Raw genomic sequence first — 27,054 nt, 5'->3', positions numbered from 1 at the left:
TTTATTTAGCACACAAGTATACATTTATTTTATAATGTTTGCTTTATACAGACATTAAACAAAGGTTAGCCACCACGTTGAAAAGTCCCAATGAGAATTTCACCACAAAGCTGACCATGAATAATCTTTGCTGCTCACCTGGTGCTCTACTCAAGTTTGTTCCTTTAAAATGTCATGAATATTCATGTCCACAACTGGTGGATGAAAGTGGAAAAATAATTGACTGGATTTAGAGCCGCACCAGCTGTGAACCAGTGTTAATGTGAATTATACTGTTTACCTTTTTATCCTGATATAACACCTGTGCAAAGATTTTAAATGTTTCTCTCTCTCTCTCTCTTCTCTCTCTCTTCTCTCTCTCTCTCTCTCTCTCTCTCTCTCAATTGCTTTCAGCACAACGTTGAAGTCAGGCCAAGGTAAGACTGCCAGCATGATTCATACTCACCTTTTTATAGTAAGAGAGTTCACCTGCCTGCCACTGAGGACTGTGCAGTGGCTCTTCCTCGGGATCTTGTGGCATCACCCACCATGAGATTGACTGCTATTCATCTTGTATTAAAAACACCCACCTAAGCACACACTTCCGTGGTGCTTTTCTTTCTTCCTTTTCTCCTGACACGTCCACCTCCCAGTTCCTCCTTCCAACATCTGACAAACTCACTTCAGACACATCAGGTCTGCTGTGCCTCCAAACATATTCCATTACTTGCAAGTCACATCAGTGCAGTAGAGGTGGCAGTCTCCATGATCCGATGAAAGCTCTGCAAAACACTGGCTGACAGCCTGGGTGTCTAGCCGTGTGCGCTCAATCTGTGTGCCGTTGTGTTGAGATGAGCTGCTTTGTCATCAGTGGGTCAAGCGCTATTCTCTTATACAAAATCTTTTTTTTTTTTTGCATTTCAGCTATCTCAAACCTGGCTTGGTACTGTTCCAGGTGTGCATGAGCCAGCTGTAGAGTCTGCATTATAGCATTGTTGCTTTTCAGCTGCTTTTTGTTTATATCTATCTTGTGCTACACATTTCAGCTTTATCTTTGTCGGTCTGAAAGGAATAGTCTTAACGCTAGGCTCTTGCTAGTGACACTTATTGATCTGTCAACTCTGAAACCTGTCTGCTTTCTGCACTCAGAGCAGGAAAACTCATACATAGTACCACCTTTTGTCTCTGCCTATGCCATTCGTTGTCTCAGTGGGCTTTTATCTCAAAGCCCCCAGCTCCCCGCAGACACACACACAAATGCACACAGATACATTCAGTAAATGTCAGTGTATTTGTCCTATCCTTATCCTTGAGGATCCTTATTTTCTAAAAAAAAATTTAAAAACAGAATGCTATATTCAAGTAGATATGTACATTATATAATACACTTTGAAAATTTACCTTTATGAGATACTGTAGTAGTAGATGTTGATTTTACTTTTACTATTGATGTTTTGTGCTGCCTGCCTGTGAGAAATGTACAATAGTTTCTCTCTGGAGTGTAATATGCCTTGTTCTTAATAAGCAGGGAAAGTCATGACCAGGGCTAGTGCACAGTGCCAACATGTAATATGTTATTGATTGTTGAGTGTGTATTGTGACCCCTTACGCTACGGAGCAGATGGCAGCCAGCTTGGACCCAAGGGTGAGATTCAGCTTATAGCTTGCCCTTAGACAAGGTTGAATTCTGCATTCACACAAACACTCACCCTTATATGATTACTCCCAAAGTACCTCATATTGCCCAAAAATGCAGTCCGTGCAGAATCTGCTGTAGCTTTGTGTGGAACAACACACTTTGGAGTGAAATGCAAGGAAAAGTGAACACCAGGAGTATAGTAGGAGAAAAGAAACAACAAATATATATTCTGGAAAAGGTGTGTATTTTTTGAGCGACAGAGATCAGCGTTTTCTGATTAGAAATGAATCCAACAAAAGCACGGATCCAAACTGTTGTAGAGAAATAAAGAGAAAGTGAAGAGAGATTTCAGAGGATCAAGCGACAAAGTGGATGTTTAGGGTTATGTGCAGTGGGATCCAGACAGCAAATTGATTATGGAGCAGAAACACTAATCCGCTGTCTGAGCCCCATATCGCTGCTTTAGACAGAGAATTCCCTTAGGACTTCAATCCTGCACCCACACGCATCTTTTTTTGGACCAACTCATCAGTACAACCCCTAGCCTCACTGGAAGCCTCTCAACATACGTAGCACATGCCTGCCAAGATTGGTTCTCCACTGAATATGAATTTCTCTTTTCTCACCTCTGTCTAACCGTATGTGGCTAAGTAAATGTGACGCTCATCAACCTTGAACCTAATGTTCTGATTTATATATTTGTTTTGTGCACGTACGTCTTGATTGAATAAGCTATATATTTCAGTGGTTATGGTTTGTGTTCAGCTCTCTGGGTTGTTCTGTCTGAATGCTTTCAACATAAAACACCTACAAAAATATATCACATAGAGGTATTTAAGTCTCTTCACAACAACTCTTTCTGTAGGGATCATACATGTAACTATGTACTGCATGTAATCCAATCAAATCAAACTTTATTTATATAGCACTTTTCATACACGAGTAACGCAAAGTGCTTTACGTAATAAAATCAACATTTAACAAAGAAAAACTCACAGCCATGGTTAAAAACACACACTCATTTTTCTACACACATCCTCACTTTAATACCCACACAGCACACATATACCCCCCCCCATCCCCATCCCCTATATGGACATTAAAACATAATCACGAACATCATTAAAAAAAATTAAAAGAATATTGTATAACATATTGTTACATGTAACAATATGCAGAGAAAATGTAACCACATCCTGTTTGGATTCTACAGCATATTCAGTGCATCGTCTATGCAAACTAGACTTCAAGATGCAATTAAGTGCTTAAATTCACAGGTATTCTTTAGTCTTTTCTCTCACACATCTTCTCATGTTTTTTTTTTCTTCTAGCAATGACGCATTGGTCATTTGCTTTAACAGTTTGCCGGCTGATCCCTCAGTGACCACATAAAACCAAGCCTCATCAGAATTCACAATTGTTAAGTAGAGAAGGGGAGAGCATCAAGCTGTCTACACGCTCATCAATGTGCACGCTCAAGGGAGGAAAGGGGAAAAAAGCCTTTATTGCTACTGCCACACTTTAATACCTGAAAGTCACTTTCATGTTGTCTCATGAGAGATCGTACTTAAAAAAGAAATGGATGCAAATGTAGGATGACAGAAAATAACAGACAAAGACTTGTACCAGAAGGAATTCAGCTGCAGACTTTAATTCGATGTTCTGCTGGGAAAAATTTGCTTTAAGTAAACTTGTAGAAATATTTCAGTGCCTTTTGATTCAGCAGTACATCTGCATGTTTTGGGCTTTTGATGTGATGTAATTTAGCAGGAGTTATTAAACTTGGCATTACATTAGTGTCTTATCATGGATCTTCAGTGTCTTATCTCCTTGATTTCAGTCATTAAAGAAATGATCAGTAGCTGCTTTAAAGCTGTCGTTTTCATTTACAAGTTAGCAGTATTGTTATGCTTCAATTAGCATATTTACTGACATTTTCGTGCCCGTTTTCTAAAGCTCTAACTGTAGCTAAAGGCAGCAGCTCTTTACTTGCTAAAGCTGTGGCTAATACAGTATATTAGCAGATATCGTAAAAAAAAATAACTTCAATTACGTTTTAAATAGAATGTAGTATGTGCTGTGCAGATATTGAGCGCTGGAGATCCAAAACTTTCCAGGAAATGGTTGGCAGACATTGATGTATGTTGAATCTTACTATCCATCAGAAAAAAAACCTTGTAGTATTTGTATAAATGAGGAGGAGGAGATGAGCAACAGCTGCTGTTGGAGCTGATCACTCCAAAAGAACATTTTATTATGAAAGAAAAAAGAAAGCGATATTGTTTAGGCTGCTTTTTAAATACTTCTGAGAGAAATATTTCTCCACATCAAAGCTTCCCTCGTCATGTCACAGGATGTTTAACCCAATATTCTAGGCTACAGCTCAGGAAAGTGGGACATCGCCAAAATTAGCTTCATCTCCATTGTCCTTCTGGTCTCCCAGGTTATCTGCGAGTAGGCACATAGAGGTAGGGCTGCACGATTCTGGACAAAATGAGAATCACGATTTTTTTGCTTAGAATTGAGATCACGATTCTCTCACGATTTTTTTCCAATATAAAATTTATTGCACTTATTACTTTAACTTTGCAACAGCTGAACAAAAATATAATAACAATAAACATCTCTTGTCTTCTTTACACAAACCTTTGAATAATTTAAACAATAATAACAATTTTGAACAATATTTGTTCCTCCCTGAGTTGAACACCCTTTCAGAAAGGGGACTTGTAACAGATCCTGTAGTTCTGAGGCAACAAATTATTCCTCTGGCTGGGATGAACCCCCCATTGCCTTTTGCTGCTATTAAGAAGCTGCCGATACAAAAGGTAAACGTTACAAAAAATATGATGGTGCCTGATAAAAGACTGGCATCAACTTTGTAACAACTGACATTGAACATAAAAACAATAAACATCTCTCTTGTCTTTAAATAATTTAAACAATAATAACAATTTAACAATATTTGTTCCTCCCTGAGTTGAACACCCTTTCAGAAAGGGGACTTGTAACAGATCCTGTAGTTCTGAGGCAACAAATTATTCCTCTGGCTGCTTTTTGCTGTAACAGCTGACATTGAACATAAAAACAATAAACATCTCTCTTGTCTTTAAATCATTTTAACAATAACAATTTTAACAATATTTATGTGCAATATGTGTCAGGTGATGAGAAAGGTAGATGTTTCTCCAAATGTAATCCACAATCATTAACAAAATATAACAAACATGACAACATGATAGTTGACCATGACAGGACTACAACAACCTAGAACATAGGCCTAGTCCTTTTTTTATGCAGCCATCTTTAAAAAAAAAAAAATATATATATTATTATTAGGGCCCGAGCACCTTCAGTGCGAAGGCCCTATTGTATCTGTAGGAATTTTTTTTCTTTCTTTATTTTTCTGACGAAAGGAGGGCCTTTTTGCCCCCCTAAACGTGCCCAAAAAGTCACCAAATTTTGCATGCAAGTCAGGCCTGGCGAAAAATTTGATATTTAATGGTTTGCATTAATGGGCGTGGCAAAATGGCTCAACAGCGCCCCCTTGAAAACTTTGTGCCTCAAGCCCCAGAATGCGGTTTGACGTACATGCATGAAAATTGGTACACACCTGTATCATGGCGCAACTGAAAGAAAAGTCTCTTGGCGTCATGCCCGAAACCGAACAGGAAGTCGGCCATTTTGAATTAGTTGTGTCATTTTGGCGAAATTTATGCCATTCCTTCGAAAGTTAATTCAGCCCGAACCGTAACGTGCACCCAAGTGTGTTATACATCAAAATGTGCGTCTCCATCCTGCGACTACAAGCATTACTTTTCTCTTTCAAAAGCGTTACCGTGGCGACGAGAGACGCCAAAAAGCGCAGCCACCCTTCATCTGGTTGGTTCAGACAGAAAAAACTTTGCGCCTCAAGCCCCATAATACGGTTTGACGTACATGAACGAAAATTGGTACACTCCTGTATCATGTCGCAACTAAAAGAAAAGTCTCTTGGCGCCATGGCCGAAACCGAACAGGAAGTCGGCCATTTTGAACATTCTGAATTAATTGCGTAATTTCGGAGCAATATATGCCATTCCTTCGAGAGTTAATTCAGCCCGAACCGTATCGTGAACCCAGATGTGTTATACATCAAAATGTGCGTCTCCATCCTGCGACTACACGCATTACTTTTCTCTTTCAAAAGTGTTACCGTGGCGACGCTAGACGCCAACAAGCGGACCCCCCCTTCATCTGATTGGTCCATATTTGATAGTTCCCCAAAAGGCACCAAATTTGGCATGCAAGCCAGGCCTGGTGATAAATTTGATCTTTCATGGTTTGCATTAATGGGCGTGGCAAAATGGCTCAACAGCGCCCCCCGGAAAACTTTGTGCCTCAAGCCCCACAATATGGTTTGACGTACATGCACGAAAATCGCTACACACCTGTATCATTTCACAACTAAAAGAAAAGTCTCTTGGCGCCATGGCCGAAACCGAACAGGAAGTCGGCCATTTTGAATAAATTGTGTCATTTTGGCGAAATTTATGCCATTCCTTCGGCAGTTAATTCAGCCCGAACCGTAACGTGCATCCAGGTGTGTTATACATCAAAATGTGCGTCTACATCCTGCGACACCACGCATTACTTTTCTCTTTCAAAAGTGTAACCGTGGCGACGCTAGACGCCAAAAGGCGCGCCCCCCCTTCATGTGATTGGTCCATATTTGATAGTTCTCCAAAAGTCACCAAATTTTGCATGCAAGCCAGACTTGGCGATAAATTTGATATTTCATGGTTTGCATTAATGGGCGTGGCCTAACGGCTCAACAGCGCCCTCTAGAATACTTTTATCTGCCATAAGCTTCGTTGGCCTTAATTAGCCACGCCCCTTCTTCTGATTGGTTGTCCCGATTTTCTGCTATAACTTTGGAATGGTTTGACATAGAGAGTCGTGGGTGGTGTCATCAGATTCTTTATGGAGTCCTTGACCTTCATTGGCCGGAATTAGCCCCGCCCCTTCTTCTGATGGGTTGTCCCTTTTTTCTGCTATAACTTTTGAATGGTTTGACATAGGAAGTTGTGGGTGGTGTCTTTTCTGATATGCTTATGGGGGGCGGTGGCCGTGAGTGCGAGGGCCCGTTCATCGCTGCTTGCAGCTTTAATTTTTTTTTTTTTTTTAAATCGTCGTCATTTGGAAATGAGATTGCGTTCAAGCATGAATCGAGATCGCAATTTTTTAACGATTAATCGTGCAGCCCTACATAGAGGTGTTGCCATTCTTTGAGTCTGCTAGTCAACCCAAGATAACCATTTTTTAAACTTAAAGGTGACCTATTATGCTTTTTAATGTATATTTGAAACAGGCCTTGAATGTCTTAAAAACAAGCTTTTGATTGTTTTTTCTACAGAAATTAGAAATTCAGCCTCTGGGCCATGTCTTTATTTTTACCGCTTCTAACCTTCTTCTCTATGAGGGATTCTGAGGGGAGGGGAGGCTATGATAATGAGGCTCTGCGCTGAGGGCACAAAGCCTCGCTCTGGGTTAGAAGAGCAGCATGGGACACTAAAGCGTGTCCCATGCGAGCGAGCGTCAGTGACAAAATCAATTCCATTGCTTTATTTTTTTTGTATTGGACTGTCCTAACTGGCCGCGAGTTTAACGGTTTCAGTGTGGACAGAGAGCGTCCGATGTCACACAGCTCGCATACATTTATGACACGGTGTAAACGACTCCCTGGGATCTTAAAGCCTATATTACGGTTCTGCGTTAAATCGATGCATACCCTACGCCGTAGGCTCTGCGTTGGTGTAACGCAGAACCATAAATCAGCCTTTAGTTCCCTGACCGGGTCACCTTGTCTTCACACTAATTCACACAGGAAGCTTTAATTGAATTCTACAGGTACACCACAGTTCTTTACTCCGATTCCTCATTTCATTTCTTATGTTACAAGACAAATGAATCATGTTAACTGTAAAGAAATCACAACACTGAATGTTCACAAATGGCAACTTTATTGTTAAAAAAAGTAAAATAACATTTGTACACATTATATACACCACTTATATACACCATACACTGTTCATATACACCAAGTTGTGTATGGTGTAGGGTGGATAAATAACAATTATGCACTATTGCTGGCTCAAGGAAGGACCGTGCATTTCTTCTGAAGGTGTCGTTGAACAGCTTCAGGTGCATTGCTTGGAAGATCTGAAACCATCGACAGAAAAAAAAAGATTACTAATAGAGCTTCGGTGTTACCTAACGGGTAACACTGGAGCTCAGGTGAGTGGCTTCGGTGAGTGGCTCCATTAGGTAACACTGGAGACACCGGATCTACTCACCGGAGCTCCGGTGTTACCCGTAGACAAATATAAATAACATAAAAAATTGACGTCACTTACCGCTGACTCGTGTGCAGTTGCCGGGTCCCGTACTGTTGGTACTGATCCTTTTATGAGGGTAAGTGTCAATGCAAAACCTAATTTTTACTGTCCCTCGTTGTTGAAACAGCCACACGATACACCGCTTCGAAACAATGGCGGAGTTCTTGTCCCAGCAGAGTGTTTCAACAGTGGAGGACAACCTATGGAAATCGCTCCCGACGTGACTCACGACGGGAGCAGAATCTGAACGGCTTGTAAAAGTCACATTACACTGGAAGGATCATCCGGGCGGCTGTACAGACACTGCAGAATTTGGTTGCTTTACTCCTTCGCTGAGTTGGCAGGCTGAGGGGAGACCCACTTCATATATGTTAAAGCAAGAAAAAACGTGTTTTTCATAATAGGTCCCCTTTAAATACATGGTGCATGGGTGTCCTTGAGCCGCCCTCAACTCAGCACAGCGCCCAGTCGTCCTTGTACTGTGAAATGAATGGATGCAGATCACAGTACCCACCACAAATGAGTTCCACGACGTGGTTCATGATTATTACTACAGCGAAAAGTAGCAACTGTGAAAGAAAATCATCTTTTGATATTAAAATATATGTATAGTTCAACTAAACATTTGTTTCTGTTGACACTGAATACAGGAAACAATGCAAAAAAGTCAAATATACACCCACCGGCCACTTTATTAGGTACACCTCGTTAGTACCGGGTTGGACCCCCTTTTGCCTTCAGAACTGCCTTAATCCTTAATGGGATAGAGTTAACAAGGTACTGGAAACATCCATGATGCAAATTTCCTGTTCAAACTACATCCCAAAGGTGCTCTATTTGATTAAGATCTGGTGACTGTGGAGGCCATTTGAGGACATTGTCATGTTCAAGAAACCAGTCTGAGATGATTCGCGCTTTATGACATGGCACGTTATCCTGCTGTAAGTAGCCATCAGAAGATGGTACACTGTGGTCATAAAGCGATGGACATGGTCAGCAACAATACTCAGGCTGTGGCGTTGACAAGATGCTCAATTGGTACTATTGGGCCCAAAGTGTGCCAGGAAAATATCCCCCACACCATTACACCACAAGCAGCCTGAACCGTTGATACAAGGCAGGATCGATCCATGCTTTCATGTTGATGACTCCAAATTCTGATCCTACCATCCAAATGTCGCAGCAGAAATTGAGACTCATCAGACCAGGCAGCATTTTTCCTTCTTCTGTTGTCCAATTTAGGTGAGCCTGTGTGAATTGTAGCCTCAGTTTCTTGTTCTTAGCTGAGAGGAGTTGCACCCGGTTTGGTCTTCTGCTCGTGTAGCCCATCCACCTAAAGCAGGGGTCCCCAAACTACGCCCCGCGGGCCACATCCGGCCCGCCAAAGCAATTGGGGTGGCCCACTTATGATCCCAGGGGGAAAAAAATATATATATATATTTTATTTTTTTTTTAATTTTCCTATCATAAGATATCCGTACTTAAATGTTGGCATTCTAATTAAAATTGACCATAGTTATGAGCTATTTATAACTAATAGTGGCTCATCTTCACCCCCTCACACAATGGTATATTCTGACGTGACTTTTACCGTGACCGAGTGGTGAGTTGACAGAAAAAGACGACAAAGGGGCACGGTGGCGCAGCTGGTAGTGCAGCCATCTCACAGCAAGAAGGTCCTGGGTTCAATTCCCGCCGGGGACGCTGTGGGCGCTGAAGTCATGGGGGAACTAACACGCACTTCAGCGCCCACAGCGTCCCCGGCGCTGAAGTGCGTGTTAGTTCCCCCATGACTTCAGCGCCCACACCCTGGGTGGGGTTGGCGAAAGGGCCTTTCTGTGTGGAGTTTGCATGTTCTCCCCGTGTTCCCTTGGTAGCTAATGTGAGCTACCCTCACAAAAACATGCACACAGTCCTGGGTTATACATGCCCCCTCTGGCCAACCGGGGAACAGATGGGGTGGGGAGGATCCGGCCGGAATAACGTGATCCTTCCACGCGCTACGTCCAGCTGGAGAAGCCCCACTCTGTCTGGTGAAAAGATGCGGCCTGCTCACTCCTCAGGTTAAGGAGGAGACCTGAGTTCAGTGCAGGACCTCCCGGGGCTGGTAGAGGGAGCAATGCCCAGGACTGTTACTTAGGTGAAAGATGAAAGAAAGATGTCCTAAACGGGGTGAGTCTGTCCGCATCTACAGTCACCAGGCAGGATGAAGAAATGGGGGATAATGTACATTACCACCCAGCTGAAAGAGAAAGCTAAAGATTTTGTGTATTTTTCGTTGTCATTGGATGAGAGCAACGACATGCAGGATACAGCACAACTGTTCATTTTTATTCGGGGAGTAAATTCCAACTTTGAAGTTACCAAGGAGCTGGCAGCATTACAAAGTCTCACACAACAGGGGAGGATATTTTTGGTAAAGTTTGGAAGCATGGAAGAGTTGGATGTGGACTGGTCTAAGCTGGCCAGCATCACAACGGACGGTGCTCCAAATATGACCGGCGCGTCGCGGGGGCTCGTCGGGCACGTGAAAAAGGAAATGGCAGAAAGAGGTCTCACACTCCCGCTACAAGTCCACTGCTTGATTCACCAGCAAGCACTGTGCTGCAAAGAAAGAAGAATCAGCCCACAGAGATGTGCTTTACACTGAAGTCCGCTGGTTAAGCCGGGGCAGATCATTTCCTGTTATAGACTAACCTCGGCCCCCCATCACAGAAAGGAAAATTGTTATGGCCCCCACTGAAAAAAGTTTGGGGACCCCTGACCTAAAGGTTCCACGTGTTGTGCGTTCAGAGATGCTCTTCTGCATACCTCGGATGTAACGAGTGGTTATTGGAGTTACTGTTGCCTTTCTATCAGCTACAACCAGTCTGGCCATTCTCCTCTGACCTCTGGTATCAATAAGGCATTTACACCCACAGAACTGCCATTCACTGGATATTTTCTCTTTTTCGTACCATTCTCTGTAAACCCTGGAGATGGTTGTCTGGGAAAATCCCAGTAGATCAGCAGTTTCTGAAATACTCAGACCAGCCCGTCTGGCACCAACAACCATGCCACGTTCAAAGTCACTTAAATCACCTTTTCTTCCCTATTCTGATGCTCGGTTTGAACTGCAGCAGCTGATTAGAAATTTGTGTTAACGAGCAGGTGTGTGTGTGTGTGTGTGTGTGTGTGTGTGTGTGTGTGTGTGTGTGTGTGTGTGTGTGTGTGTGTGTGTGTGTGTGTGTGTGTGTGTGTGTGTGTGTGTGTGTGTGTGTGTGTGTGTGTGTGTGTGTGTGTGTGTGTGTGTGTGTGTGTGTGTGATCCTGTGGATGTGAAGTTTAGGTTGTTTTCTAACTTTCTGATTAGAAAACAGTGAGTGTGAGTGCTACCAAACCCTGTAACACAAACTAAGTGATTAGGATAATTGAATGCATTAAAAGGAAGGCTGGAGTGGACGGACGGGGTTGGAGGATAGCCACAAACTCTTGTGCCGCAGGTTGCTCACCATAGATTTACAATTGGATTGAGGTCAGGACACTGTGGTCGCTGATCCATGAGTGAATCCATGTGTGAAAATGGTGTCTCATGCTCCCTGAACCCATAACCCAATTTTAGTAGTTTCAGTGATGTCTTTAGTTGTTTTTTTATGTTTGTTTGTTTCATTCACACCTATAATCTGAAATTTTTTTCCACAACCATGGGATGTCTATTTTACATGTTTCAAAAAGCGAGAAGCTACTCATTACACCAGTTAGGGTTTAATAACTTGTTGTCAGCTGAAGCATGTTAATCACTGCAGCTCATTTCCATTGGTAGGCCATTACCCTTTACCACTGTCTGAGAAGCTTGTAAAGCCCTGTTCTTAAGTCTTTGATTTTACCTTTCTACTGCAAGACAACTGCCAATCTTTCCCAAAATCAATGTCTTTTCAAGTTTATAATTCTGGTTCATGCAATTCCCAGAAAAGATGAAGAAGAAAAAATGTCTGTGACTGCACAGACTGTAGTTTGGAAGTTAAATATGAAACGTATAAACAGACTGATTTCTTTGAACAGGAAAAAGCCTCTTCTCTCTGAAAACAATTTGGTGATGCTGCTTCAATTTTTGGAACAATGTCCTTTGGACAGACCGGACCAATGTTTGCTCAAACCAAATAGAGCATTTCAGCTCTAAGCCTCTTACCAACTGTCAAATATGGTGGTGGTGGGTGACGATTTGAGCTTGCTTTACAGCCAAAAGACGAGACGTTGCAATGATTAGTTGACAAAACTGTAGTTACTTATAAGTGAACATTACTGTTGACTCAGTTGAGAGGACATTTGACTCACATTGAGGACATTGAGTCATGCAACAGGACAGTAAACCCATATACATCAAGCTTCCACCAGGTGGGGAATAAAATATTGTTTTTTTTATGTCTTAGGATTCTTTTTCAGGTTTAAAAATGATGTACTTTTTCACATTCCTGAACACCTTGCTCTGATGACTGCATATATTTACACCAACACACTAGTAACATCTTTCACTGATGCTTCTTTATTTTGCCAATTTTATGAATGTATGAGCTCTTAAGCTTCATGTTACAGTTGTCCTGCAGATATATGTGTGAACAAATGAAGGTGCGCAAAAGATTGCAAACCTCGAAGAGTGAATTAATGAATAACTGAACCAAATGATCCTCTGTCAGTCTCATTGACAGTGGATGAAACTATGCTGGGAATGATGTCCCGGAGCTCCGTGTTGCAGTAAGATTTATACGGTGTAATTTGCCACCCCCCACACTAAGAATAAGTCGAGTTAATCAAGTGCTGTCTGTCTACAGCCACACAGTCCTGAGAGGAGGTGTATTCTAAATAATTGAAATCACTCTTGTGGATTTACTGTGGTGTGCAGGGCTTTTAAGTAATGATTTATGGTATTGTTAATAGAGTTTGTCCACTGTCTTCAGGGAGGTTTGGGTCCTTTTTTTCTCAGTTTTCATTGGTGTCACCTTGCAGGGCGAGCAGCTGTTTCCAGCTAAAGAACTTAAACTCAACCATAACCTTGCATTGTGCAAATAAAGCATTATGCCTATTTCGTTTTTTACTTCTTTTTTTTTCTTTTTATGGTCTTAATGAAGTCTGAAAGATTTCTGTTTAAAAGAAAGAGACCTTCCAGTTTTTAACTAATTAAAAATAAGTTGTAAATCATTAGTACTTACTTGGTCCACACTGTGCTTATAACCTTCTTTAGGTTGTTATTAGAGCTTCACTCTGTGTTTCTCACTCAGCTTTTCCAACAAACATTAATCTAGTGCTCTTATACACTGTTTGGCTAAATAAACAAAATAAAAGTCACCACCTGGACTTAACTGAGCACTCTAACTGCACTCCATATGTGCAACGCTTTATTCTCTACAATCACATACTGATGAGCATGTCAAGGTCAATGTGGGGGTTCCCTGTCTTGCCCAAAGAAATGTCAACACTTGAAACCACTGGTCTTTAGATTAAGTGGCAAACCCTCAACTACCTCAGCCATAGCCACCAGCTTATCTTTTTACATATGCACTGCTTGTCCTTCTGCCTACTTCAAATTATTAATTGTGTTATCACTGGTAGAAGAGAGATGGAAAGAAAGTTCTCGGGATGACTAGTAGAAGGCTGAAGACCTTTCTCACTTATGATGCACATTCACTCCAATGCACAAAGCAAGAAGATGCTGCTGACAGGGAAGCAGAGCAGATTCTTTGGGGTGCAGCTTCAAATGTCTGAGCTTGTTGCCCTCTACAGTGTCAAAGAGATGTGCTCAGTGAAGCAGGGATGTATCAGAGGAGAATGGCCCAAGGACATGTGATAAAGCCCGGAGACGAAGCCATAGAGAGAGAGTGAACTGCATTTTCTCTAATGAAACATTTATATTACTTCCCACAATTGGAGCCACCACAGGGCCTCCGGTTTTTATCCCATTCTGCCTGTGAGTTGGTGTTTCTATTTGTCCAGCTGTTTTTATGAGAAATAGCTGGAATTTTATTTTGGATCAAATGGGATCACTATGCCACGTGCTTGGTTTTTACATCAAAGCACTCATTTAGGGTTAAGGGTTAGGTTAAAGGCTAGAATTAGGATCAGCAAATGTCTTATGTAAGTGCATGTCCTCAAAAAGGACAAAAGTGTTTGTTTGTGTGTAAACATGCCCTCATTTAAGGATTTAAAATGTTTCACTGAGACGCATCTGTTTCCATTTTCCGGTTTGTATGAATGTGTATAAGAGTGCCTTAAGTGTGCATGTGAGAGAAAGGACCATCTGCTTCCTATAACTGTACTAAACTTTTTTTTTTTTTAATACTGTATATCCCCTCTTTCTTGATGCATCTGCTTGTCTCTTATCTTGTTCCCTCTTTCTTCTCCTCGGGCCCTAGCCAGTCCACAGGGGTGGGTCTGAGGTCCCAAATGAATGCAGAGTACTCGCAAGCCAATCTGACAAATGGAGAGACATGCATTTAGATAAGAGGCTTACGCATGCATAATTCATACCACAATCACGTTGTTCCCTCAGTTTTTAAGCTTTTCTTTAATTTGCTTTTGAATGTGTTGGCACACGTGCCAGTGTATTTCATGAATTCTGTCAGCACTGTAGTATAACTGGTAAAAAACAAACTATTTCGAAGCGCATGTGGAGGTGTGCGAAAGGTGTTACAGGGGAGAATGTGTTTGTGCAAGCTTCTGTTTGCTTTCTATTTTGAGATAAGTAATTACAGGTATTAGTGTCTCCTGAATTATGTCTTGGTTATAAATGAGTTAATTACTGTAGGAGAAGTACGTCTGTTCAGCGTTACCCCTCTATCTATCTATGACCAGCTGGAAAAACCAAACACCACCAATCACGTGGCTAGTAATGGGAAAAATACAATATTTTGTCACCACCATTTCACAGTCTCTGCTTACACATTATCCTGTGTACACTAACTCAAGATGGGAATACCTTCCTCTAGTCCTTACTGTTAGCTGGGGTAATGATGCAGACAACCCTGTTTTTCTGCAAAGGAAACGTCTATTTGCTCTCTGGGTAACTCCAGGCATGTTGCACTTATTTCTACAAATTATCTTCCCTATTGTCACATGAGGTTCTTCTGTATCCGTTTCCAAATTGTCAAGCCTCTTAATTCATGAGCAGTAAGGAATGCTAGAGAATTAAAGTAATTTCCCTGTCTGGATAAATATTGGACAAAAAAAAAAAAGTGTGGAAGAATATTTTTACTTTCAGATTTTATTGTTTTCAAAAACATAAAATTAAGAATCCTCTAAAAAAAAAAAAAAACAACTATAGAAAGTGTTTTCGTGGTGTTTTAAGCAGGAAGCCAGCACGAGCAAAACTTGTGTAGGGAGACGGGACGACTGAATCTTTATGTTGATCGAAGCAGAACAAGAACTAGTGCGTGTTACTGAATCTATGGTTCTGCTCGATGCCTCCTCTTCTGTTTGTGAAGGGCCTGAAAAATAGTACCTAATACAAACTATAGACACACGATATTGCAACAGTTTGCATAATGTAGCGATGCAGTAAATGGGCTACTTTTTCTGCACAAGGACGCAATATCTCGATGGCTGACTTCAGTAAATGAGTCCACAGATATAATGAAAATCAGATTATTCCTTATTATTTAGTTTGTTTTTAGTTTTTGATTCTAAGAGACACTATAAAAATGAGTAATCAATACATATGGCAACAAAATAAATCTAGCAGTATATCTTCTAGAATACTAAGGGCCCGATTTACTAAGATCCTAAATAAAGAGTACTAAATTGCGTGTGCACTGAAAAAGTTTGCGCGTGCTGTTTGCGTGTGGTTTGCGGGTGATCAACTAAGATTGCGTGCGCAATTGATAACAGGTGCAAACTGCAGTATTTAAATGAGGTGTTGCGTGTCTTAAGGTTTGCGAGCGCAAACTCTGCGCCATGGAGTCTGGATGGAATGCACAGTCACAAGTCACAAGCGCAAAATGAAATTTGACGAGTTGGAGTTAGAGATATTAGTGGAAGAGGCAAATAAACACATTCATGAACTACAGCAAAGAAATTTAAACATTACCAAAAGAAACGCAATATCGGAGAAAACCTGCGATAGAATAAATGCAGTTGGTAACACAAAAAACGGAAAAACGTCTGGTTTTTCATATTTCAATTTTAGGCACAGATCAAAAATACGAAATAGAAAAACGGGCCACAGGACCAAATTTGATTTTATTGTTATTTTATTTTATTTTTTTTTTATTTTTTTGCGTAGGCTACGCCGTCGATTTAACGCAGAAGCATAATTCAGGCGAAGCTGCAGTCTCTGCGCTGATCCTGACACAGCGGGTCGGAGCGGATTTGGTCATGATGTTTAACCTGTGTTAAATGTAATTTACGAAGGATGATTTGACGTTCAATAAGATAAGTAATCAATAAAATACACGTTTTGGCACAAAGGCTTGGCCTGCTTGTGGGCGAGTGGAGGGGGGCACAATAAGAGAAGGTGGCAATATAAGGCGGAGAACTAAAGAAAAAAAGGCCTTTAATAAAACTTGTGCAACCATTTTTAAAATAGCATGCAGCAGAATAAAGACTCTCTCTCTGCGTATTCTTTGATTTTGGATGTCGCCTCCTTGCCACAATAACAGCAGCAGCAGATTAGCACCTTCCTTTCGAACGTATTAAATACAGACGCAATCACAATACGCGCAATTACTTTCAGGCTTGGTAAATCTCATTGCGCGTGGTAAATGGAGCAATTTGCATCTTCCCCTCCCAGTATTTAGGATTTCTGGCGGGTACGCCCCATATTGATTATTCATCAGGGCAAAAGTACTAACTGAATTGCGTGTGCAATTTTGCGCATTTCAGAGACGCAGTCCTCTTTGCACGCTGTTAGTAGATCAGCTCGCACATTGGTTTGCGGGTGCTGTCAAGTTTGCACAGGTTTTTACGCACGCAAACCTTTAGTAAATCGGGCCCTAAGAGTTTTATTTTGTTAACAGTTAATTTCTGAGTTATTGAAATTTGAAAGCAAGTGTGTGATTTATTTTTTTTTTTTTAAATGGAACACATGTAGGAAGCCTGGCTAAACCCAAATCCTCTAAGACAGCATGTGGTCCCATTAGAACTTATTAGTCTGTTTGGGCGGCAGAAATTATGGTGTGAAACTCCCAAAGGGAACAAGTAGGAAGAAATGTAACTTTGTACAACAATTACACGCCACATCTTTGAAATCGAAAACGTGCTGCGGTGGGGATTGCCACCTGATCAGTTTGATCTCATGGATTTTGAACTTTGTTGAAACGGTAAAGGCAGCGAGTGGGTTTCTGAAGTTGTTCATTTCCTGTAGTGTGGACTTACAAAGGCTGTAGGCACAGTGCACAAGAGCACTCCAACTACTGACTTGTTGTGATAGATGGATAAATATGAGTACTGTGCTGGTGGTGTGTGTTTTGCTGTGATCCCAGAGAGCATTCAGTGATCCCAGTGCCTGCGTTCAGAGTGTGGGATGCATCCAAGACTATCGTGTGCCAGAATCAGGTTATTGTTGTGTCTGTGTGTTATTGCTCTGAGACTCCAGTGCATATGAATAATGGATTGTTAAGCCATGTATGTAAGCTACATCTTTTTTTTTCTTGTGCTTTTTTTCCCTTGCCTTTCCATTCCTTTTTTTGTCTGCAAAAGTGCATAAGCTTGTTCTATTTTATCTTGCACGTACTGTGTTGAAGTGCTTTTCTCCTCTGAATAAGCATTTTAATGTCCAAGGAATACACCAGTGTTCATCGAAATCTTAATTTTTTTTAAGCTTGTGAAAGAAACACCAAGCGATGACCAGGGCAGAGAACCTTGAATATTTGGCATTTATAAATATATCGTAAATATTGAAAGTCTCAGTGAGTCAGTAATTCTGTGTTGGCAGATATTTTTTATACTGTGACAAAGTGAACGTTTGTTAAGATTTGTTTCGCTGACACTGAAAAGCTGATAAGAGATATTTAACTGTTTAACAGGGAGTGACATGTATTAAACTTAAAGCCTGTAATTGTATGGGGGAGTTGGTAAGGATCATTTGCTTTCTGCTTTTCATACTAATCCAGCAAATGCTGGAAAAAGAACTTACTGCAGTCTGCATGTTAATATCAGTCTCAGATGTGTAATAATATAGTCATTCAGGGGGCAAAATTTAATTTACAGGGAACTGTGAGAGAATATTTGTATTTTGGAAATGAAATCAAACAGAGGTGCAGGATGAGTGTGAGGGTTAGCTTTGGAAATATATTTCCACTTCATCAGAGCAGATGTGGGATGACTGCTGAAGAGGAAGAAAAAAGAAATAGGAGCTGAAAGTATGAAAACTGCAGGTAAGCTTTCTGGGCAATTTGGTAACACAGAGGGGAAAGCCATGAAAAAATGAAAGAGTGCGTGACAAATAATATTCCCAAAGGCTACAGTCCAGAAGACACCAACAATGGGTTAGTCCAGTAAACTTCGGCAAGCTTTCTGTTTTGAGCATTTTATATCTTCCAGTGGCTCAGAATTTGTACGAATACCTTCCTGATAACCTTGTGCTGCTGAGTCTGTCGTATCGAGACACTCGGAATGAGAAACCTTTTATTCCCTCCTGGTTTCCCGTTCTTTACCATCTGTGACTGTAAATTGAGGCTGAACTTGTCATGTTAATGTTACATCGTAAAATGTGTCGATGTGTTATCATCCTTTTAATACATGAATACAAGACACTGTTGCTATGCGTCATGCGCCTTACTCCTGACCTTTTATTCTTTTTTTTCCCTCTGCTCACACACATTAGATTTACTCGTCCAGACTTCTCGACCTCGCCTATCTGATTATCACATTGTTAAAGACTTGCAGTATGTGTTTTGTGAAAAGAAAGACTGCAAGGAATTAGTGTCATAAATGGGAAATAAATGCAAAAGTGTGAATTACAGCACACTTTATATTTGTAATTTTTTTTTTTAGTCTGTGTGCATCTGGCCAGTGTTGGTAGGCATTTAATAATAATGCGGATATGCAATTATTTAAAAAAAAAAAAAGAGGAAAGTAAGAGGGCAGAAAGAGGTGAGACGTAGGGTAAAAAATAATTTTAAAGAGGACTGAAAAAATTACATGAGCTAATTTGCTTCAACAAAGATGCACATCTGCATACGCTCGCATGTCAAAGCAGATCTATTGAAATGCAGCTCTACTACAACGGTATTTTAATGAGCTCCTATGCCAAGTTATATTGTCAGTTAATGTGGTCAGTACGAAGGTATTCCTGCCTCTTTTTTTTGCTGGTAGACTGTAAAACACAGTATTTATTCTATTATGGTGGTAAAAGCATGCTTTAAAATAAAAAATAATGTCACACTTTAAAGTGGTGAATTTTAATCAGTCGTAAAGTCAAAGTAAGTCGAGACATTATGACAATGACATAAAGAGTCTACAGCAATGATGGGCTTTTGAGACTGAACTTTAAGAGAGCTCAGAGATTAAAGTTCTTTTCAGATGTGAGATGTGTATAATTGATGGCTTCATCAGTCCTTTTAAGGAATCGCAATCAATCATAAAGACGTAGGTCACTTTCACGGTCATGTAACTTACAGCCTCACTCAGGCAACGCCACAACAGTCATGGAGAGAACTAGAAGACGTCAACACAGTCTCAGACAGGTATGATGCCAAGGAACTAACAGGCTCGGTGTGTACTTACAACAAAGTGTTATAATGCAACAATTATCAGCCTGTCGGGTGTGAAACATACTGACTGAAGTGGTTGAAAGTGGTCAGAGTAGGTTGAAATTATAAGACTTACAGTACTCTCACTTGCATTGTACATTCTGTGCACATCTCCTGATATCTTTTGGCAATGTATTCAGAAGCTGATTTTTTTTTTTTCCCCCCACAGCAAAGATAGTAAAGTAAACTTACTGTATCAAAAAGTCAATAAGATAAAAGTGAGGTCATTAATCATTAATTTAGTAGGTTTAAAATTGCATACACTGAAATCTTCATTGACAACCAGGTCAGTGAATGTTGATATTAAATATTTGTTAGGAGATGTATAACCTCATGGGCATGAAAGTTTGGCCAAATGGTTCACATGTGTGGACTTAAGGAAAGCATTTGACCAGGTCTCATACGGTACTTTCAGATTCAGATTCATTTCATTGTCATTGAGGCAGCGGTCCCAGTACAGGTCACCGGGGTGATCGCCGCTGTCTCCTGCCAATGTTTCAGCCTGGTTTACTATGTTGGGAGGGGTGATACGGAGGGGGCCAGGGAAGGCGTTTAATAATGAGGGAGGTGTATTTTTCATTATGTGCATGTGTGTATATGTGTGTTTGTATGAGTGGTAAGCCTGGGAACTATACCCCAGATCTACTCCTCAGCCATTGTCCTTGATGTTATCAGCCGGCTCGGTATAGTTCTGATACAGGTCCACAGGTGTCATGAGGGGAAGAGGAAGGCTAGTGGGAGCAGAGCGTCTTGTTTTCATTCATCGAGGGAGATTGTGACGAGACTGACATGCCAAGCCGCGTTGTCAAGGTCAGATTGTAACATCAACAATTGCATTTGGGTCAGGCAGACTCCAGTAATTTTTCACCTGCTTTAAGTATCTCTCGCCAAATTTGTGGTCAGTTCCCAAGCTTCTAACTTCTCCAAGGTCTTTTCCCGCTAATGAGTTCCAAAACCGCAGCTAGTCTGCAATTCTGTTCAAGAATCGCATCCAGTTTGCGATTTTGCTCCCCCAACATTTGAGTCTTGAGTGTTTGTCGCACAGCTTATCCCTTCAGTCACATCAGCAGATCTGAAAGGACCAGAATAGCTGTCGACATTTTCAGAAGTTTTTGATATGCCAGGTAACCGCCAGCTCCAAAAAGCAGAAATCCTGTTATCAGAAATCCAATTATGTAGGCATTTTCAACATCCTCGACCGACAGTATGGACAGACACACTGTCCTCTACGTCTTCCAGGAGTCCATCGTGTATCCAGCAGCAAATGTCCCATCGGGGCAAGAGGTCTCCCATTTACCCTGTCTTCTTGTCGAGTAAATTCGGTCAATTGCGTTGAGAGACCAGCTAACCAATTCCATGATTTTGGAAAGTTTCGGAGGATATGAAAAGAGAGGCTCCAATAGAATAACAAGACAGCACTCCTTGTGGGGAGTGATCTGAAAGTACTGGGAACAAGCTGTGCTGCTATGGACTATCCAGGTCCTACACTAATGGAGTGTTGCTAGTAGTAAGTCATATTTGTGTCTAGGGCTGTCCTTTGTCCCTGATTCTGTTCATTTGCACTGAATTTCTTGGTGCTGTGAAGGGGTGGAAGGTTTAGTTTGGTTGCCAAAAGATTCCATCTCTGCTTTTTGCAGACGATGTTGGCTTCATTGCAGGTGTGATCCTCAGCTTTCTTCAGAGTGGTTTGCAGCCGAGCGTGAAACGGTGGGGATGATAATCGGCGCCTCCAAATCTGAAACCATGGTTCTCATTAGGAAAAGGATGGAATGTCCTGTCTAGGTGTAGGGAGTGATGTGATAGCTCAGGTGAAGGAGTTTAAGTTTCTCTGGGTCTTGGAAATGGAGCGGCAGATCAAGCTCAGCCAAAAGGCAATGTTTTCCGTTTACCAGTTAATCTGTGTTCTTATCCTCACCTAGGATCAAGAACTGTTTGTTGTGAGCAAAAGAAGAAGATTGAAGATACAAGTGGCTGAAATGAGTTTCCTCCATATCGTTGCTGCACTCTCCCTCACTGATCAGCTATCAGAATGAATGTACTGGTCATAAAAATTGAAGCTAAATTCAAACCCTGAAGTTTTCACTGTTGCAGTAGATCTGCTTGATTTGTTATACAGATGAAGTATCTATTAAGAGGGTTGACAACATGGATGTTGGCTCTTAAATTGTAGATATTTAATTTGGTCCTGGAATTAGTATCAGTTATCATGAAATATTTATAAAAATCGGATCAGGACACCCCCCCCTCCCTCAAAAAAAAAGAAAAGCGTATTAGTAAATCTGTAATTGAAATGCTCTCACAACAACCAAAAATTACTACATAACCTTTTGGATTGACAGGGCTCAAAAAACCACATTCAGCCACTGCCTGTGACCCGAGTGACTGGACTGTTTGTCTGGCAAACTGTTTTTCTTCAGCTAACAGGCATAGCACATTTGCATGCATCACAATTTGGTCTTAAAGAAGGGATTTTAGTCTTTAGGAGTGTATTTTCATAATCTTGCTGACACTAATTAGTTTTTCCAGTTTATCCTATTCAGCCTTTAACAACTTGACTGTATAGATTTTTTTTTTTTTTTTTAAATCAATGTTCTTAAGAGAGGTCATTAGCTCAACGAAATGACAGCTGATGCCTAGAGCATGCAATAAACCACCACATTTTTTGTTTACTTATTAAATTCAAATTGTTTGGCCTCGGTATAATTTGATTCACACATTGCATAGGATGACGAGGTAAATTAAACTTCTTAATGTCCGTTTTTTTTTTTATCAGAAAAATCATGTGCCCCTTCTGAGTAAGAGAAATAGGTCCTCCGGACTGTTCTTGTGATTCATTTGTGGAATGTTTTTTTTCCCCCTCTCTTTCTCACACTCACACTTTCTTCCAGTGTTTATCTACAAGGCCAGTTGTCACATTGGATCTGCTCAGACTTTGCCTTGCACCCTAACATGCATGCAGTGCTCAGGCATATACAGTAGAGCTCTTAAACCATGTCGCACTGGGCCTAAACATTCATTATTCATGCTAAAAACAACCAGTCTTTTTGCCCAGGCTAGACAGTGCTGCCAAGGACAGATGCTTTCTTCTTGCAATCGGACATATGGCTTTTTCAACCACACACATACCTATATGCCTTGATGTGAAATTAAGAATTTAGGATGAAGGACAATAGTGCCACAGTTTTGCTCTAGCTCTTAACCATCAACATAGAAAGCAAAGTTTCTTTTTCTCTCTCACACACAGACAGACAGCATTGAAACCTACAGCAGCAATGCCACAACACATGTAAACTACTGTGCATCTCCCTGTTTGCACTTTGCCCTTGTGATGAGTTATTCCTGCAGTGGGTGGAAGTAGGACTGTGCCAAAGTTGGCATGTTTAATTCAGCAGCCTAATGACGAGCCCTGTCACCATGTAGATTTATAGTATTGGGAAGAAATATGAGGACATGGTTCAGATTTATCTACCCCAGGTCTCTAATGGCAGATTAAGCGTGCACTTTAAAGAATCACCTTAATCCAGCATTGTTATGTGAAGGGAGGGCTTTCAAAATGAATTGCTTTTTCTGAGTTTGGTCCCATTTGCACACATGTGACCTTCATATGCTATTTAAAGCTTAGATTTTAAAACTATTTTACTTTTGTAGTGGGAATTTTTTCATTTACACATAAAGATGTGTTAAATAGAAAATGTAGTCTTTTACCTGCCTGTTACTAGAGATAAAGATCCAGCCGTCAACAATTGACAGTCCTTTAAATATTCTTTTTTGAAATTGCTATCAGATTTCTGATGAGAAAATATCCTATAGGGGCGCGTCACCTCCAGGAAGAGGCATGGTTTTATGGCTGAGGTTTTACGGGATGCATTAGTACACTTAAGCATTCATTAGTCAGGCAGTGCTGGGGAGCCTTTTAGCCCCCATGACTCTATTTCACTGTGCTGCAGTATTGAAACCAACTGCATTGCTTCTGTAGGGACAAAACAGCTCATTTCAACTTGGGGAAATAAAGCCCAAACTCAGGTTGTGAAGCACCATCTGTAATGTCTGGAATTATTCATGTACGTAGTGGCATATTGTCTATATTTTAGACTAAACCTTTTAAATTGATTTTGTGGTTGAGATCATAGACATCAATCTCTTTGTTTGCTGCAATCAGAAGATCTGTGTGCTCCACCCACATAAGCAAGCCCTTAAAATCCCCAGTGTGTTCGACACTCTGAACAGGAAAAGGCTTGGAGGAATGCAGGAGCCATAGAGTGCTTTTATCCGGTGATAGGAGATCTCTGACAGTCTGCAGCCCAGGTTTTCTGGGCTGTCTGTCTAGGTGTCCTTCACACTGAGGGCTTGGATGACGGGGCTTGGAGGAAGATGAGGGGAGTTTTCATGTGACAGAAGGTTTTGCCTAATAGCCAGTCTGTTCTCCAATTCAGTCTGTTTTACTCCCTCTCACTGACATGCTCTTTTGCATTTTTTTTTTCTTTCTGTCATGTCTGGCCATATACGCCCATGGCATCACTTCAGACTGGGGACGGTGCCGGCAAAAGAGGAGTTGGTATCATTTCGTCAAGGGTGGCAATAAACAGGCTTGTAATTTAAAAATGTTTCCAGAGCAAAGAAGAATCCAGCACAATTCATCAGGCTACCCAAGGAGTCTGTCATTAAGAAGGCGTCAGCTTTCTGCAGTTAGAGGAGGGGGTTGTTTGAAAAAGGCAACGGGGGGGGGGGGGGGGTAGCTCTACTAGTCTGCCAAATATGTGGGTGCTGCTGTGACGAGTCGGTCTTCATAATGGCTGTCTGCCTCTTGGACGGAGCCAGCTCAAAGCTGACACCACAGACTGTAGAGACCTGAAGGAGCCACTTCCATAAACCCTTGATTATTTGTGCCTACGGAGATGACAGTGACAGGTAGTGAAGAAATGTGGGTGAATGAAGTAAGAAACTGTAGGGGGGAAAAAAGTGAATTGAAAAAGAAGGCACAAAGTTGTAGGTAGAGGGTAGAAATGGGACAGTGTAGGCTCTTCCTGCTCATTGTTGTACAGGAAAGTAAGGAAGTTTATCTCTCCCTTTCTTACCCTGCTGAGCTTGAGATTGAAACTTCAAAGCAGTAATACATTCTTCTTGATTGAAGCCAAGGACATAGCCTGTATTTAAAATTTGAATAGATTTTTTAAACATAGTTGTGCTCTGCTTAAACAAATATCGCTTATCTCCAGACCTTGGGCATGTCTGAGTAAGCAAGTTCCATTTAGGGTGTATATTTTTTAATGCAGTGTGTAAAAGAGGCGGCCTGAAATAAGGTAAATATATTTTGCATTTTTGGAAATTATGCCTTAAGTTCAACAAATGCAGTAAAGTAATAATGTATGTGTAATTGCAAGCTGCACAAAATCAAGAAAAAAAGATTAATTTGGATTTTGCATTGACTCTTTAATGCTGCATTACGCCACTCATTTTATAACTGTGCATTTTACATAAGAAGCCTATGTCTACCAAGGTGACTGACTATTTTATTGGACAAGAATACCTTTTAGGAATGGATAGTCACCGGTACTTCCACCTGAAATTAAAAAGGTCTCAAGCATTATTTTATAACCCATCCATTTTCCATCTTCTTCATTTTGTTCAGGGGCTGTAGAAGTATTTCAGCGGTCATCAGGCAACAGGCAGGACACAGCCTGGACAGCTCTCCAGCCCAACACGAGCACATCTTATTGTTAATTAAGAAATTTGCTTCCAAATTGAGGGCCTTAAGGCAGCTGCACACTGCATGATTTTATCCATTCTTATAAGTTCAGTGCAAGCTTTCACACTGAGAAACACAGAGAGGCGAATTGTGCAAGCATCAAATTAATGTAAAGTAGGTTTCATGGCCTGACAGTCTGAGAAATGACTGCACTCTTTACTCAGTGTGTTAATGTTTTTGCTGGATTGCTACTCAACTTTGCAGCTGCCGTTACCCCACTATTCTTTTCCATTCATCATCTTTTTCATTGTATGAGTTCAACCAGATCTGTGATTTTCTTATCATGTTACAGTTAGCATGTATAGTTTCAGTTTTTTTTTTTACGCAACAGCACTATACTGCTGTGCTGATGAATATACAAACAAAACATTACTGTTGGTGGTTGGTTTGTAGACAGTCATCATAGCAGCAGTCACACTGCAGAGCAAAACTGTCACATATTGTTTTTTTCCTTTGTGCTGGTTGCAAGAAAGTTCAAAAGAGATCTTTCAGCCTCACATATCCTCATGATTCTTCATGTAAATGACCTGGCAAAAGTCATTCTGTTTGGGGTTTTTTAACAGATGACATCTGTTTATGAGAGCAACACAAACTAGATATCAGTTACCCAGCATTTTTCCTTTTTTGTGTCTGAAAAAATAAGTTGCTGGTTACTTTTAACATATAAATAAAATAACACAAAATGACATTAGACACTGTCCTAAAGGGTCAAAGTTCCGTTAACCAACTCTTTACAACGTATCTGTCCTTGTTCCTCTCTCTATTTAGCCCTTTTCAAAGAAAGAGATACAATATGTAGCATTAATGACTTCCTGAAACTGTTAAAACACCTTATTGGTGACGTTTGCGTTAATCTTCCTTAATAATCAGACTTGCCCAAATGAAACTGGTGGAAAGAGCCACATATCCTGGTCTTGTATGGCGCGGCCTGAACAGTATGCAATGGGAAAAAAGTATTTCCCATACTTTGTGAAACCCAAACTCCTGAGAGCAGCAGGATATAGCCTTGGCCGACTACAGGTGCAGACTGGTACTCTGCCCAAACAAAGATTAACAGTGAGAACACCAATGTTTTGTCTACTAAAATGAATCATCATCTATGCTTTGAAATCATTATGCTTCCTTTGTCCATTGTCATTCTGCATCCAGACACCTGATGTATGTTTTGACCCTTTTTGCATGCAATTGTTTAATTAAATCTACTGAAATTTGAATAATCTGTCAAGTCTTATTTTCGGTAACTTAGACACTCAGTTTTAAGTCCAGTTATTCACCTAGTTGGAAAGAACGTGTTTAAGACGTATAGCAGGTTTTTCCACGACACAGTACATGAAGTAACCTGCAGTATACTGTATCACAAAATTTCTTAGTACAACTTTGTTTTCTCCCAATATCAGTATAACAATTTAATAAGCATACCAAATAAGCAGCAGCTGTATAAAAAAGGGCCATAATTAATAGAAGCAGCTGCTGATATTACTTTTTTACATATGTAACATTGTTGTTTAGTCGGTGCACGTGAGGCTTGAATTATTCAATATTTCTGCCTAACCATATTTCAATGTTGAGTCACTCATATGTTGCTATCTGGTGT

General features: G+C 40.7%; 1 protein-coding gene across 1 annotated transcript in view; it reads left to right on the top strand.

The window, feature by feature from the left end:
- trim44 (tripartite motif containing 44) overlaps positions 1-27,054 on the top strand; it is a 65,869-nt gene that overhangs the window by 26,453 nt on the left and 12,362 nt on the right. The window contains exon 5 of the mRNA XM_061721507.1: positions 394-416. Within this exon, the coding sequence (XP_061577491.1) occupies positions 394-416 (23 nt within the window). The remainder of the gene's footprint in view (positions 1-393; positions 417-27,054) is intronic.

This window comes from Cololabis saira, chromosome 5 (assembly GCF_033807715.1).
Source record: "Cololabis saira isolate AMF1-May2022 chromosome 5, fColSai1.1, whole genome shotgun sequence".
Classification (NCBI taxonomy): domain Eukaryota; kingdom Metazoa; phylum Chordata; class Actinopteri; order Beloniformes; family Belonidae; genus Cololabis; species Cololabis saira.
The sequence above is the reverse complement of the archived record's forward strand: the minus strand, read 5'-3'. Positions and strand labels throughout refer to the sequence as shown.